Source organism: Cyprinodon variegatus, unplaced genomic scaffold (genome assembly GCF_000732505.1).
Source record: "Cyprinodon variegatus isolate N-32 unplaced genomic scaffold, C_variegatus-1.0 Scaffold151, whole genome shotgun sequence".
Classification (NCBI taxonomy): domain Eukaryota; kingdom Metazoa; phylum Chordata; class Actinopteri; order Cyprinodontiformes; family Cyprinodontidae; genus Cyprinodon; species Cyprinodon variegatus.
The window spans coordinates 523,850-538,068 of record NW_015150604.1 but is presented as its reverse complement, the minus strand read 5'-3'; the positions used below and the strand labels follow the sequence as shown (position 1 = coordinate 538,068).

General features: G+C 37.8%; 1 protein-coding gene across 7 annotated transcripts in view; it reads right to left on the bottom strand.

The window, feature by feature from the left end:
• LOC107086401 (sodium/potassium/calcium exchanger 2-like) overlaps window positions 1–14,219 on the bottom strand; it is an 84,147-nt gene that overhangs the window by 15,496 nt on the left and 54,432 nt on the right. For 4 of the 7 annotated variants that reach the window (XM_015377317.1, XM_015377315.1, XM_015377316.1 and 1 more), the window contains 3 exons: window positions 11,682–11,732; window positions 6,918–7,016; window positions 2,727–2,809 (listed from right to left, as the gene is read on the bottom strand). In XM_015377317.1, the coding sequence (XP_015232803.1) occupies window positions 2,727–2,809; window positions 6,918–7,016; window positions 11,682–11,732 (233 nt within the window). The remainder of the gene's footprint in view (window positions 1–2,726; window positions 2,810–6,917; window positions 7,017–11,681; window positions 11,733–14,219) is intronic. The other 3 variants (XM_015377319.1, XM_015377320.1, XM_015377321.1) reach the window with 1 other exon arrangement.

Here is a 14,219-nt window from a genome sequence, read left to right as displayed (position 1 = left end):
TACAAACAAAAGGTTAAACTTTGGTTTAAACTAATTAAAATACAGAACTATCTGGAGAATGTTCTGAAAGATAATGAACTTCCACAGGCTCTACGCAAGATTAGCAGCTCTGATTAAACAAGTGAGCATTAATAAAACCACTAAGACTCTGATTGCTTTATATTCGTCCTCATTAAAGGATAAAACCTTCATCGCAAAGGTGAATAAATATTGACTTGCTATCTAAAATGACTACTTCCTGACTAAACTGATGTCACGGCATCCTATAGGGCCTCAGTGGTAATGTGACCGAACGACGAATTTTGCCTCGTCTGCTATCTTGGTGAATTATTTTATGCTATAAACAACACTATTCTGGAATTTTTTTCACTTGTGATATATTTAATTTTGGATATACTTTTAAATGAGAAACTATAAGTATGTATTTTCTATTTGAACTTTAACCCCACACTGCTCCCCGAGAGGCTCTCTGCTCTCCAAGTTCCATGCAGGTTCAATGCAGAGGTAAATTTCTCCAATGTGAGATGAATAAAGTTCAATTATTATTATTATTATTATTAATAGCCTTTGACCCTTTGAAGAGTGCGATAATGTATTTTTTGGACTATTTCCGGTACTTTCCCTTGCTGGCTTCCATGTTTGCAGGATTCTGCTCTTTTCCTAACATAAAATATTAAATGCTGCTCATTGCTTGGGCAACCCTAGGAACTCTCGTAACATTGGCTCAGGAACCAGAATCCCCTTGGTAATTCTGGACAGTACCTCTAGGTTTAAATTAGGAAAAAGTTGAATCGTTGACGGCAAGGATTGATTAGGGAATGTTACCTCCATCCCACATTGGAAGGATTAAGGTTCATTTTATAGTGAAGTCCTTACTCATTGCTCATTTAGGTAGAATGCAAATTTTTCACAAGATTTTTCTCTCAGACAGACACCTTTTTTAATAACTGGATTTTTATAAATAACTTCTCTGGTCACATTCTATCTTGGATCAGTGGTGTATGAACATTTTCATTGTAGTTGCCAGGCAGGGACCAGTGTTGCCAACTCTTCAGCAAGATAAGTCGCTATTGGCTGTTCTAAAATGCACTAGAAGGTGCTAGGTGATGTCATCACCTAATTTGCAAACCTCATGTCATCCGCCTGCAGGAGATTCTGAATCCCTACGATTGTTGGCTTTTTGGGGTTTTTTTGGGCTGTCTGTTCAAGCAGCGCAGAAAGGATAGCATGAAGGAAGAAACGTGGGGATTTGGAGAGTTTAAAGAAACAAGTAAAGACAAATACATATAATTCAGCCATTAGTTCCACACTCTATAGCAATTGCTGAGATAAATGCATAATTAATTGTTTGCCATCTAGCAAAAATTAAAATTAAATAAAAACACTAAGAAGAAGAACGAAGTAGCAGTGCAAAAACACAGGGAGACTGGAGGAGTAGATGGGAGAAAATGAGGCTGTAGATTGAAATTCCTATTATTCTTTGTGATACAAAACTGTCAGTTAAAAATTATTTTAATGATTCAATTTTTCAAACTAGGGTGGGATTAGCAGCAGTTTTGCATATGCATATTTCATTTGCAATCTGGGTTCGAAGTGGAAAGGTTTACCTTCCTGCTGCAGCACAGGCAGCCTGCTCTGCATGATGACAGCAGACGTGAGAGAGAGCGAGAGCAATGCAGGCTTATGATTGTCTCCCGCTGGAGGACGGAGTTTGTTGCTTTTATGTCATTAAAGTCTCCATTTACAAATAAAAAAAGGTAACTAGATTTGATGCTAGGTGCTTTATTAAAATAAAGCTGCTAGGGGAACTGAAAAACTGCTGGATTTAGCAACAAAAGTGCTAAGTTGGCAGCACTGTGGCCCTCCCTGGCCCCCCTTCTAGCTCCGCCCTTGTCTTGAATCAAATTGAAGCTTTATTGACTTACGATTTAATGTGATAACTATGATTGCTGTGGCTGAAATGAATAAACCAAATGGAATATATGTATATATTTTGTGCTATAACTAGTATAAGTCAGAGTAATTGATTAAATGGGAAGATTTTGGTTATTTTTAAAGAGGAGCTAAAGTCTTAATAGTTGCTGAATAAAGCTCACTGGGAGCAACAAAGTACTTTTCTTTGACTCTGAAGTTCTGATGAATGAGTCAACCCTGGTGGTTAAAATAAATGTTTCACTAAATTTGAAAATGCTTAAAGCTTTAGCTCTAAGGATAGAAATTCCAACACATATGGTCTCTGTTCTCTTCAAAACATGCGACTTTGAATCCCTGTCCACATGCACCAGGACCGTCTGCTCGCCTGGCGGGTTGCCACTCCCTACCGCCATCTTTAATGCCAGCACAACTGCTGCAGGTGCGGTTCTGTGTGTGGCAGTTCGTCAAAGAGACCTCGTTTGTAGCACCCGGCTGTGATGAGCTGCAGGTGAGCGAGGACTGTGATTATAGAACTCTGTGGGAAGAGGCGGGTCGTTAGCATGTCCGGCTGCAGATGGAGGTGCGCATACTGGGAAATGATCAACACCAATGGCCTGTGCCATATTCTGTGCTGCCTTAGCATGAATTACACTCACAGAGGAATAAAGGAACAAATCAAAGGCAGAAACTATTTATAAATGCCTTAACCGTGAGTGCTCTCACAGATCTGCTCCCTTTAAATAGCACGACCAATCTGCATGGAGGTTTTATCTTTAAAGCTGCCGTTTTGCTTGTGCTGATTTTTTTCTTACCGTCTCCCCCTCTTGCCCCGCTGTTCCGTTCATCGGTGGGGTCACCTCTACTTCCACACTGGAGCTGTTCGGAAGGTTCTTTTCTATGGTAACACACAGGAAAATCTAGTTAATCGTTAAGAAAAACAATAAAAGCTCAGTTTCTGTTATGTCGTTTTAAGTATTTCCCCCCCCCCCATTTTCTCCATCTTCGCTATTAGCCAAAGTGACAGTACTATCAGTACTTTTTTATTTTTATTTTAGCTTATATCCCTTCATTAAAACATAAGGTTGGACTTACTTAACAACCTTTACCAAAATACAGAAAGCCCTAAGCCATGTAATCAGATGATGAAACTGTAATTGCTGAGTACAATTGTTTTAACCCAACTGTGGTTATGACACAATTAGAAAAGGTCTTAAATAGATAATGTGACTTAATATGACAATTCCAAAAAAAGAAATTGAAGAACAATCTACTGGACTTTGTTTCCAAGTTTGAAGACGTTTCGCTTCCCATACAGGAAGCTTTTTCAATTCAGAGTATCAGGAATAGTGCTATTGCAGACCTGGATGACTGAGAATCTTCACCAGCATATTAATATGACTATATCCCAGCACGTGGCGTCACCTCTTTATGATATCCTGACAAATCAAAATCAGATCCAAATGAAATGCTTTGCATCATGAACACTACACTGACTAGATATACATTTTAGAAAGAAAAAGAAACTTAACAAATGAAAGAACTGCGACCCCTCTGATGACCACCAGTGATGAATGTTGATTAGGAGGGTAATATGTTAATGTAGCACTGTTTGCATAATCTAATGTTTTTGATCTTTCTGCTGCTCTGTCAACACCGAAGCCATGAAAGTGCTCCTTTCGGCATGCGATTATTCTTTATTGTTTGGTCCAGTGCGCTTTCTGGGGAGGGAGCAGCCGAATTACTCTTGGCAGTGAGTGTGATTGATTCAAACGCTGCTTGAAGACAACACTTGCGATCAATTTGGCTGTCCTTGGTAATGTCATGGTTGTTTAGAGTCGGCTGTGATCTCATTAATCATTTCAGTGGGGAAATCTTGGCAAGTTTTTATAGAGTTAGTGAAAGTTTCAGCGAGATCATACATGTACTTGGAAACTTTTTAAATCAACTGATAAAATAGTTTTGTTTTTTTCATTTACTTATAATGTATCACAATGACAGATTACGATGTGTATTTCTAAGACCAATGCTGAAAGTTTTCTCTTTAAATAAAGATCAAGGTTGAGTGAGTTTCAAAGAACTGAGGTTTGCAAGCAGTTTGGAGAATGCTATCTAGGATGTCTTACCAGTGAGATTTGTGAGATAAAAAAAAATGCAAAATGTTCTGAAACATTTACCAGGGCTTCCTTTTTGTTCTAAAGTCAAAACCTTTAGCAACGGAAAACTCCCAACTCCTAACAAACCCTACCCACAATTTGGAGCTATGTTTTATATAACCACACTTGCAGAAGTTGTGCTGGTCTTCGCCCTCCGCAGCTTGGAGCCCTATATTGTAATGGGAGCCTACATATAGGATTCTCCATTTAAAGTGGCTTTATTGTGGTATTGTACCATGAAGATTGTGGATAGGCTGTTGCAGCCACTTAGTGAGGCCATATAACTTGGAGGCCAGGGCAGAGACAAACTGGGATGAGCATACATGCAGCCGTACAGAAGGCCTAACAATTATTTATTGGAGGGCTTCCACCCTAATATACATTCTCTGATGATCAACTACACATAGTTATAACAACCACTTATTTCATATGAAAGTTATTTGCATGCTCTAGATATCTAAGGGACTTTCACATTTATCAAGGATGATAGGAAGTACCCAAAACATGTCTTTGAGATTCTGAGAGGATTATTCATGTAGTTTTTTTAATGCTAGTGAAGTCTTATTATAGTTTACTTTAAAGGGGGCTAGGGGAAACCAAGAATTTAAGGCTTAAACAGGAGAAAGATGTGAAAACAGTTTAGACCATGCAGTCTAGACCATTAGACCCAAACCTTTTCCCATTCCTTTCTCTTAAGGCAACAGTTAAGAGACTTCTGACGCCCAACAATTCATCTAATATAATATTAAGTAGGGCCGTGTAGGAGCGATATAGTATGTAATGGGGATAATTTGTTTAAAATTGTAATGACTATTTCAACAGTGGTGGGCGGTCATGGCCTTCAAAGCCTTCTTTGTTGGCCTAAAATCAACTAGAACCACTAACTGACATTCATGACCTAAACTTAAAATTTCTTCTATCAAACTGTATTAATTTCCATCCATCCATCCATTACCTGACACGATTTATCCCGAGTGAGGTCGTGTAAGAGGAAGCCGGAGTACCCGGAGAGAACCCGCACATGCACAGGGAGAACATGCAAACTCCATGCAGAAAGCATGGAAATAAATGCAGAAAGCATGAACTGAACCCGCAACCTTCTTGCTGCAAGGCAGCATTGCTACCCACTGTGACACTGAGCAGCCGACTGTATAAATTCATTCCAAACAATTCATTCTCTTAATTTTGTAGCGTTTCGCTTGACTGTGCTGCTTCCATTACATTTATGTGGTTGTTATATATATTATTTTAGTTCGTTGCTATGTCAATTGAATCTGCCCAGGGCTTTCATAATCAGCAGTAATGGCTGATGTCACCTTAACAAAATTAGTGAGGAATGTTTTCTTCATCCAATCAGATTTCAGATTTGTCCCACAGGGCGAGCTAGCAGGCTACTCGAACTTCCTCCGATTGGTCAGTTAGAATAAGGTGTTTACAGCCAAGTTAAGCTAGCGACAATCTGATTTTTAGATTTGCTTTTATAAGAAGTTTTTCTGGTCTCGTTGGCTGATACTAAATGGCATACTAAGACTTCCTGCCCAAAGACAGAAGAGTGGATTTTGTCTCTATTTTATAATTTTATTGTATTTTATGATTTTGTACAGCACTTTGGTCCTGTCCGGTGCATAAAGTGCTTCATAAATAAAGTTGGTATGGTATGGTATGGTATGAATAATCAGCATCTCTGGGGAGTGTGATATATTTCATTTGCATGCTTAATGTGCTATTCTATCTGGTTATTAGATGCATATTGAATCTGAACGGCTACTGATGATGTTAATGTGGTGGAGCTGTGGTTGTATAGTAGAGGATTGCGGTCGTCTTAGCTGGGCTTCTTGCTTAATTGACTTCTGTATTCACCATCACACTAATCTTCCCTGCTCTTGTTTTTTTTTTTCTATTTGAATACTATTGATGGTTTATTTCAATAACATGTGAAAATTGTGATAATTGCCAGTTGTAATTTGATTTATTGTGTATATATAGTTTTTCTGTATGTATAGCATGTAAGAGAATGTGATTTAAGCATAGATGCATTTGCACAAAAATGAAAGCAGAAATTTAAAAAAGGCAGTGATGCTGGAAAAGAGGGTGATGCAATCTTTAAGTATTGCTTAGTTTAGTCATAGTTCATCATAGTTAATAGCTCATCATTTGAAAAATGCTTTCCATATTAGGTTACCCCTGCTAGGTCTCTGCTTGTGTTTTCCTCATGTTTTGTAGTTTTCCCTGTTATCAGCTCCACCTCCAGCTATAGTCACCTTGCAATCAAGCTAATTCAGTCCATTCAGACCTTTGCCTCATCATTACTCCCATGCCAGCCACCTGTTCCCCCAGCTATAAATGCTTCCCATTTCTCAGGGTTACTTGCTGGATTATTATCTAATTCTGTTTATGACAAGCCTGCCTATGTCTATGCTCCAGGCCTCGTTCATGTCAAGCCTGCATGTAGGTTTTTTTTGTTTTTCTTTTTTAATAAACCTTTTCTACTCCACTAACTAACTACTTTTAGGCCCATACTAAAAGATTCCCTTTTTTTTATTATGAAAAAAAAAAAAAAAACACAAATTCAAGATATTAAGAGAATAACCCATAATAAAGTCCAAGAGAACATTACTGTAGTCATTCAATAAAGTAACCTTTCAAGAAAGAGAATCCTTCCCGAGATCCTAGAACCTCACCTGGACAGTACATGGATTCTATTCTATTTCAGATATACTTCAGCAGATCTGGCTGAGCTAGCTCTATCTTTATTTTCCCTCAGTATCCTGTTAGGGGATCGACATCACATAGTGACATTGTCAAAAGGATAGAGGTAATGTGCGTTCTTGTAAAAACTGAGGTTTTTACCTGCACGGCTTGCCACACCATTGGCCTTCTCGCTGTCCTCCACTTGGCATTTCTTTTTAGCAATCTTGTGAAGGATAGATGCCTTTTCACGAAATTTACCTGCATGCACAGAAAAGAAATGGAGAATCCACAGAGGTTACTTTTTAAGCATGTTAGAAGCTAGTAAGCCTCACCTCTTCACTTTCACCATGGAACTATTGTGGATCTTAGAAGCACAGGACAAAGGTAACCAGTTATACACTAGCGTGTTTTCAAACAACAAAGCATCAAAATAAAATGATATATCTTATGATTGCAATGCCCTTAGATGGAGGTCATAAAGAAATCCTTTGTGATTAAATTCTGTCTTCTGGAGTCCATATGCAGTCCTGGAATCATTAAGGCTTTATTTTACCCCATCTGCTCACAAGAGGAAACAAAACTGGCCCCCTTCAAAATAAAATAATAACATGTTGACAGTGAGATTCTGTATCATTCACATACAAAAAAACAACACAAATGAGAAGACTGTGCAAACATCCCCAAAAAAAAATCATCTAGGTTAAAGAAAACCTTTGTCAAAAATATTTCCAACAACTTTAAAACATGCTCCGCTCAGACAATAATTTGGGTTTTAATAGTTGCGTGCTGCTGACTATATGTACTTAGCAAAACAAGTTCTTTTAGGTAAGAAGAAATCATGTGCTTCCATGCAGGATCCAGAATATCTGCATAGTTTACCCTGCATGTCTGTTTTCTCTGTTACTGATTTCCCCACTGAAATCAATGCAAAAGATTTTTTTTTCATTTCATTTTAGTCGGGGCGGCTGATTTGTCAGTGCTTGACACAGTAAGGTGTCAATATGTATTCCACCCAGCCATGTCGACACTGTCTGTGACCTTCAGGAGAAATCATTAATAACCCCAAGTTACTGGCTGCCTCGCTGCTCCCATTTCCTCTGTCTGGCTCCACATCTCTGCATCACTTCTTCTCCTCCTCACTCATCCATCTTTCTCTCACCTTGTATTTTTTTTAGCAACCACCCCTTCGTCACACAAAACATCAAAAACAATGTGCACACACTGCATGAGCCACATTTTCACAACACAGCATCACATGTTGAAAAGCCCAGAATTCACTCACCTTGGTGAATCATAATCAGTCGTCTTTTGGTTGAAGGCAGGTTTATATTTGTATAAAAATTGGAAGCTAAACAGCCACAATGTTCTGCTTTTTGTTTGACCAATTATAATATTTACCTGAACAAATACTAAATTCAGTTTTCAAGTCAAGTAAACAACCTGACCATTTGTGAGAAAGAAATTGCCCCCAAAACCCTAAAACCAGTTCCATTGTAGAAGCTAATGCCATCAGGTATTTCATAGGAATTTAGCTAACTGCCATTTTAGAAATGTTTTTATTTTTTTATTGAATTAGATGGTTTTGGTCCAGTCTAGATTTTCAAAAAGCTGCTTCAAAGCCTTTAATTTTTTTTTTTTTTTTTTTTTTACATTTTAAGCCATTTTCAGGAAAGTTGGACATTCTACTTCAGGAAATTATGCTGTAAAAACAGAATTGCTTGTTCCGTCAGATATAGAAAAATGTCTAAAACAGCAGAGCAGCCATGGAACATCATACTATCCAGTCTGACTCATGGTATGATGTTGTTTTTCCAGATTGTTGTGTATATCCGAGGATTTTCATGAATTTTTTAAAAGACCCGCCCTCTCCACTTTTAAAATAAATGCACATGCAGAATCCTTTACACACTCCCTAGAGGGAAAGCCTATTAAACGCATGCGAGAGCATGCATGAGCCCATTTGAAATGGATTTCTCCAAATAGCATACCAAACTTTACCTGTCGAGTAGAAACTTTGGCATCAGTTTAAAGCCCCACCTGTGCATCAGTGTAAGCCATCGCATGAAAGAATCTCCGAAAAATACACTGGTCTTGTTTCTCTTTTCTGAGCCCTTTCTCTTCTTCTCATACACTTCGTAGACACCTTTTCTCTTACGACCCTCTGCCATTTTTAAAGAACCATGGTGAGAAAGGTGAGCTTTAATGACACCAAACATATAAACCTGAAAGCGCCCATGCGCAGAAACCTATCACCAGCATGATTGTCAATGAGGAGGACCACTTATTTTGATGATCCACCCACAAGAAGAAAACATCCTCCACTAAACCTTAAACAAGACACAAAGGTTCCAAGAAATTATCAGTATCATAGCTGGGAAATGAGTTGGAAAATATGTGTTCTTGATTCTTCTCTCCCATGGAAGCCATTTTGTGTTTTATTCTCTTTTTTTTTTTTTTTATGTTTAGTCATCAACACTAAGTTTAACGGAAGCAAGTCGGCCTGCAGTATTTAAGAGGCAGGGAAGGAGGGGGGACTCCCTCTTTTTTTTCCTTTCAAACAGCTTTACACTGGTCCATACTTATTAATCATAATAAGTTTATTTTTTATTTTGCTCTTCCAAAACAATCCAATCCAACTTTATTTATATAACACTTTAAAAAACCAATAGGACCAAAGTGCTGCACAAAAGCATAAATACAAAAACCATAAAATTTACTAATTAAAAACAATATATGCTATTGAGATTGATTAGGTCAGGTCATACTGTGTTTAGTTTTAAAATACAGCAGTTTTGCCGATTTCATGTAGCTACACAAATTCTGTTTAAGTTTGCTAGTACCGGTAATTAAATCTGCAAGGCAAGTGACAGCTTTCCAGAAAATGCAGTTTTTCTCAGCTAACAAGAAGGTATTTACTTTTTTACCAAAGGACTGGTTTGGATAGATTTAATTCCCCTGAAGAAAATAAATATAAACTATTTGCATTTATTGCTGTCTCTCTCTCTGATTAAATGTGTTTGAAGATCTGAGGTATTTATGTGTGAAATAATACTTTTGCACTGCATTAAATATAACATTCAGAGGGATTTGCAGTAGACAATAGTTTTGCAGGTCTCTATTCATGATACTCTGCAGTCATTTAGTCACATTTTACTGTCATTTTGGAATCATTTATCTTTTTTGTTTACAGCTTTTTACAGCTGTATCACATTTTTAGTACCTCCATTCAGTTTTTTTTTTTGGTTGATAAGAGAAAGAGTCAGGTTCTGCTCAGTTATGTTTAGAAATCTACAAAAGCATGAAGCTATTCATAGAGACAAGTTTAGAGGGAAATATTTTTAAGGTTTACAAAGACTTTTTTTTTTAAGAGATGCCATCTGAATTAAAACGTAGCTTCCTAAACTCATCAATTTACACTTTCCCCAAACTGCATATCATTTGTGAAACAAAGACTCTTGGAGAATAACCAAGCCTCTTCTTCCCTGCATGCCTGCCACTGACACAGCTGCTCTGTTTCCCTGTCAGCTCTGCTCGTTACGTAAGCACCGGGTGGATGAGTCATTCCGGTTTGCCAAATTCAGCAACGTACGTCTCAGGTGTGCACACCCGCTGCTGGTGTAAGTGAAACCTCCAAGCAAGCACTGAGGCGTGGATGATGTATTTCTCAGCAACGCAGATGGCTTACAGGAACAAAGAAATAGAGCAATGAAGGAAAAAAAAAAGATCTTGTTGTTTTTGTCTCTTGAATTCTTAACAAGACTTTACATGTGAATATTTGATGTTTTAGCTGCCTGTGAAATAGATATTTTAGAATGTTAACAGAACAATATATAATATTTCTTGCAAGTACTCATAACCTCTGACAGTTTCTGCATTTTCACAGTTACAACCACAAACTGCAATTATTATCGTATTCTTGTCGTGCATTGCATGATTTGGAAAGAAAGTGTTATGTGGTTTTATATTTTTTCAAAGTCTTTTTTTTACTAATAAATTGGCAAATTTGTGTCGTGACATTTTTCAGTCCTTTTACTTTGATGCTTCTGAATAAAATCAAGAAAAAACAGATATATAGATATATATTATATATATATTGGAAAACAGCTCCAACCATTCTGTTAAATGTTGAGAACGTTAGAACATACAGCTTCATGAAAACCAAGTAAGACAACAGAGAGGTCTGAGAGAACAAGGGAGGTTTAAGTGGAGTTATCAAACTAATTTAATGCCAACATCCAAATATAAGAAGAGTATGGCCATGCTTTAAACCTCCTAAAATAAGGTTGTCATTCTAAACTGAAGACTAATTTAGTGATACAGCCATAACAACTCCAAGAGTTTGCAACAAATGATACAATAGGCATTACAAACCTGTAGAATAAGGTTTATGGTCTGCGGAATATAAAATGCAACCTTTCAGCCCATATAATGCTATTATTATTACATATTTTGCAATATTCTGTCAAATAAAATCCTAATGAAATACATCAAAACTTGTGGTTGTAACATGGTAAAATGTCAATGAATGATTTTGCAAGACACTTTGAGATTTACTTTTTGGTCTTACATGACAAATACAAAAATGGCAACCCCTCTCACAGGAAAAAAACCCACAAAAAATATTCTGAGGGCATAAACATAAACAGAACTTTAAAGTAAAAAGAATGCAAACTTAAAATAAAAAGTTTCAAAAAATGGCATGAACACCATGATTTGCACTTATGTCAGTGAAATCTCAGAGAGAGTTGTCAAACTGAAAATCGAAACTGTGCAAAATGTCTTTCACAAGCAAGAACACACACAAAAAAACAGAAGCAAAGTGCTGATTCAGCATGAGAAGGTGAATGAAAAATAAAAATAAAAACAAGAGGAGATGACCACGGCTGAATTACACAAGGAAATAGTGAAAAGTTTGGGGCTTACCTTCCTCAGTCATTGAGTGATAATATTTTAGTTTCCCATAAGTCCCAAGCTCTACAACATCACAGCAAAAGACACAGGGTAAGGCAACAAACACACAAAGAAAAGGGAAATAGTGAACAGAGCAGCACAGGTTCGTTTGGCTGTATGTACGTCACCTACTGTGCAAAACACTGAAACAGTCACAAGAAATGACAAATAGAAAGACAGAAATCTCTCCGAGTCATCGCTGCATAAGTGCAAAACAAAGATTTGATTGCATGTCATATATTTGTGAATTGGACTGAAAAATAGCCTCCTGGTGGAAGTTTATTTGGATAGAAGATGTATGAATAACAAAAAAGAAAGGGGATGAAATTATAACATAAGGATAAAATAACATCAAACAGTCTAAACAGCGATGTAAAATAGAATATACTGGGTCAACGTGCAACAAAAAAGATGGGTCCTCCTCTCCTCTGTATGCAACCTTTTTCAAATAAAACCTCATGACTCAGCGTTTTATTTCAACAATGAAACCACCACGGCTAATTTGATTCCCTTACTGAAGCAGTTCTCTGTGCCACAGGGACCAGGACGGTCAGCACATCTGCATGATGAATTAGCCAGGAACACAAATCTGCAGCAACAGCTGAACGAGAAGCAGCAGATCACAGTTTTCTGCCTCCCACGTTGATCTTCGCCTCAGAAACAAAAAAAGCAGCTCCCAGCTTGGAGCTGTTCTCTTTCAACTATGAATATGTTTGCTTCTCTTCCAGCAGCAGGTTCTGGGTTGTCTGCTCATTTAGCCGAAACACATCAGATTAAACTGCAGCCTGAGTGCATTTGTTAGGACAGAAAATCATTTAATAGACAGCAAACCAATGGTTTCTTGCCACCAGGTGGTGATAAGAGGAAAAAAAAGAAAAGCAATAGACCCTATTAAATCAAACTCTGATAAATGCCGTTAAGATTTCTTTTTTAATCTCTCTGCTTTTGTAGAACGATTAAAAAGAACAAAACTGCAAAAAAAAAGAATAAAAAAATTGGGGGCAATTTTGGATTCCACTGCAGATGTCCTGTTATCCCAACATGGTCAAAAATGATGCCTAAAAACATATTTACAGAATTGCAATGAAAATGCAGAGTTCTAATATCTCTGCATAACGTTCCAACTAAAGGGGGTGAAGCAACTTTAGTGATTCATCCAGGAGAACACATAAGAACTCAGAACAACCTTTTACACACTGCAGGTCTCACTTGCCCCAGTGAAGGTCAGTGTTCAACATTCTTTAGGAACAAACTGGACAAAAATGGCAACCCATGAGAACTCAAAGGCCAAAACCAGTGTTGACCTAAAAAAAGGCCCAAAGGGTAGTGTCACATTTACAAAATAACATCTTGATGTTTCTAAACTTTGGGAAAAGCATTCTGCAAATGAATAAGCAAAAAGAAGAATATTACGGAAGGCCTTTGGAAGGCATCGGTTGGGAAGCCAGACCTTTGGTTTAGTGTGCCATTGCATAAAAGAATCTCCCAAAAACACTCTGAGCTTGTTTCTCTCTTCTGAGGTCTTTCTCTTCTTCTCGTACAATTTGTAAGCACTTTTTCTCTTACGACCCTCTGCTATTTTCAAAGAACCGCGGTGAGAAAAGTGAGCTTCAATGACTGGCACCACAGATATATACTTGACAGGGAGCATGCTCAGAAAAAGATAGCTAACTGGAGATGAGCACTTAGGGCAGCCCTACTACAGTAGATATATCAGCAGAATGATTGACAATTAGGAAGACCACTTATTTTTTAAGATCCACCCGGAAAAAGGCCATCCTCCACTACACCTTTAAAAGCTAGAATGTACTTTATGATACTGTGTGTTCAGGAAATCTGGGTAAGATTATTGTGAAAATCTCATGCTGAATATAGGACTTGGCAGCGCAAAAAAAAATTGTCTTACGAGTTGAAAATGTGTCTTATCACAAAATATCACTCTACTTGCTCTCTTCAAGACAAGTGTTAAATCACATTAAATTAGACGGCTTTTATTTAAGTGCACAGCGCGGCAAGTCTGTACCTGAGTACAGTTATTCCAAAGCAAAATGACTGCTTTCACACGGCACTGTGTTCATTCTCTGCAAGTGAGGATAGACAGCCAGGTTTGTTGTTGTTTACAAATCAAACTCTTGTCCTTGTGACATGACCTCAAAACCACGGGTGAGCCAAGCGTGAGAGTGAATGTGTGTACGGGTCCAGTTTGTCTGCTGGAGGCTGGAGCGTCAGGAGAATTCACAGCCTGTGCAAAGGCAAAAAGGCTTTTAACATTGATTATATCACCCTAGTGGTGTGGGGTGGCTCAGAGGTCTGGCATGTGTGCGTGTGTGGTTTGATAGGAGAAATGATGGCTTGACAGATGATGCGATGGCTGACTGGGCTCTGTTACATAACGCACTAGAAATTTGAATTCTTATCAACTTAACATCAAGGGGACAAAAACTGATGTAACATTTACGAAAGGAATTGTACTGCAGTTTTGATAAGAGAAAGTAGGAGTGAGTATAAAGG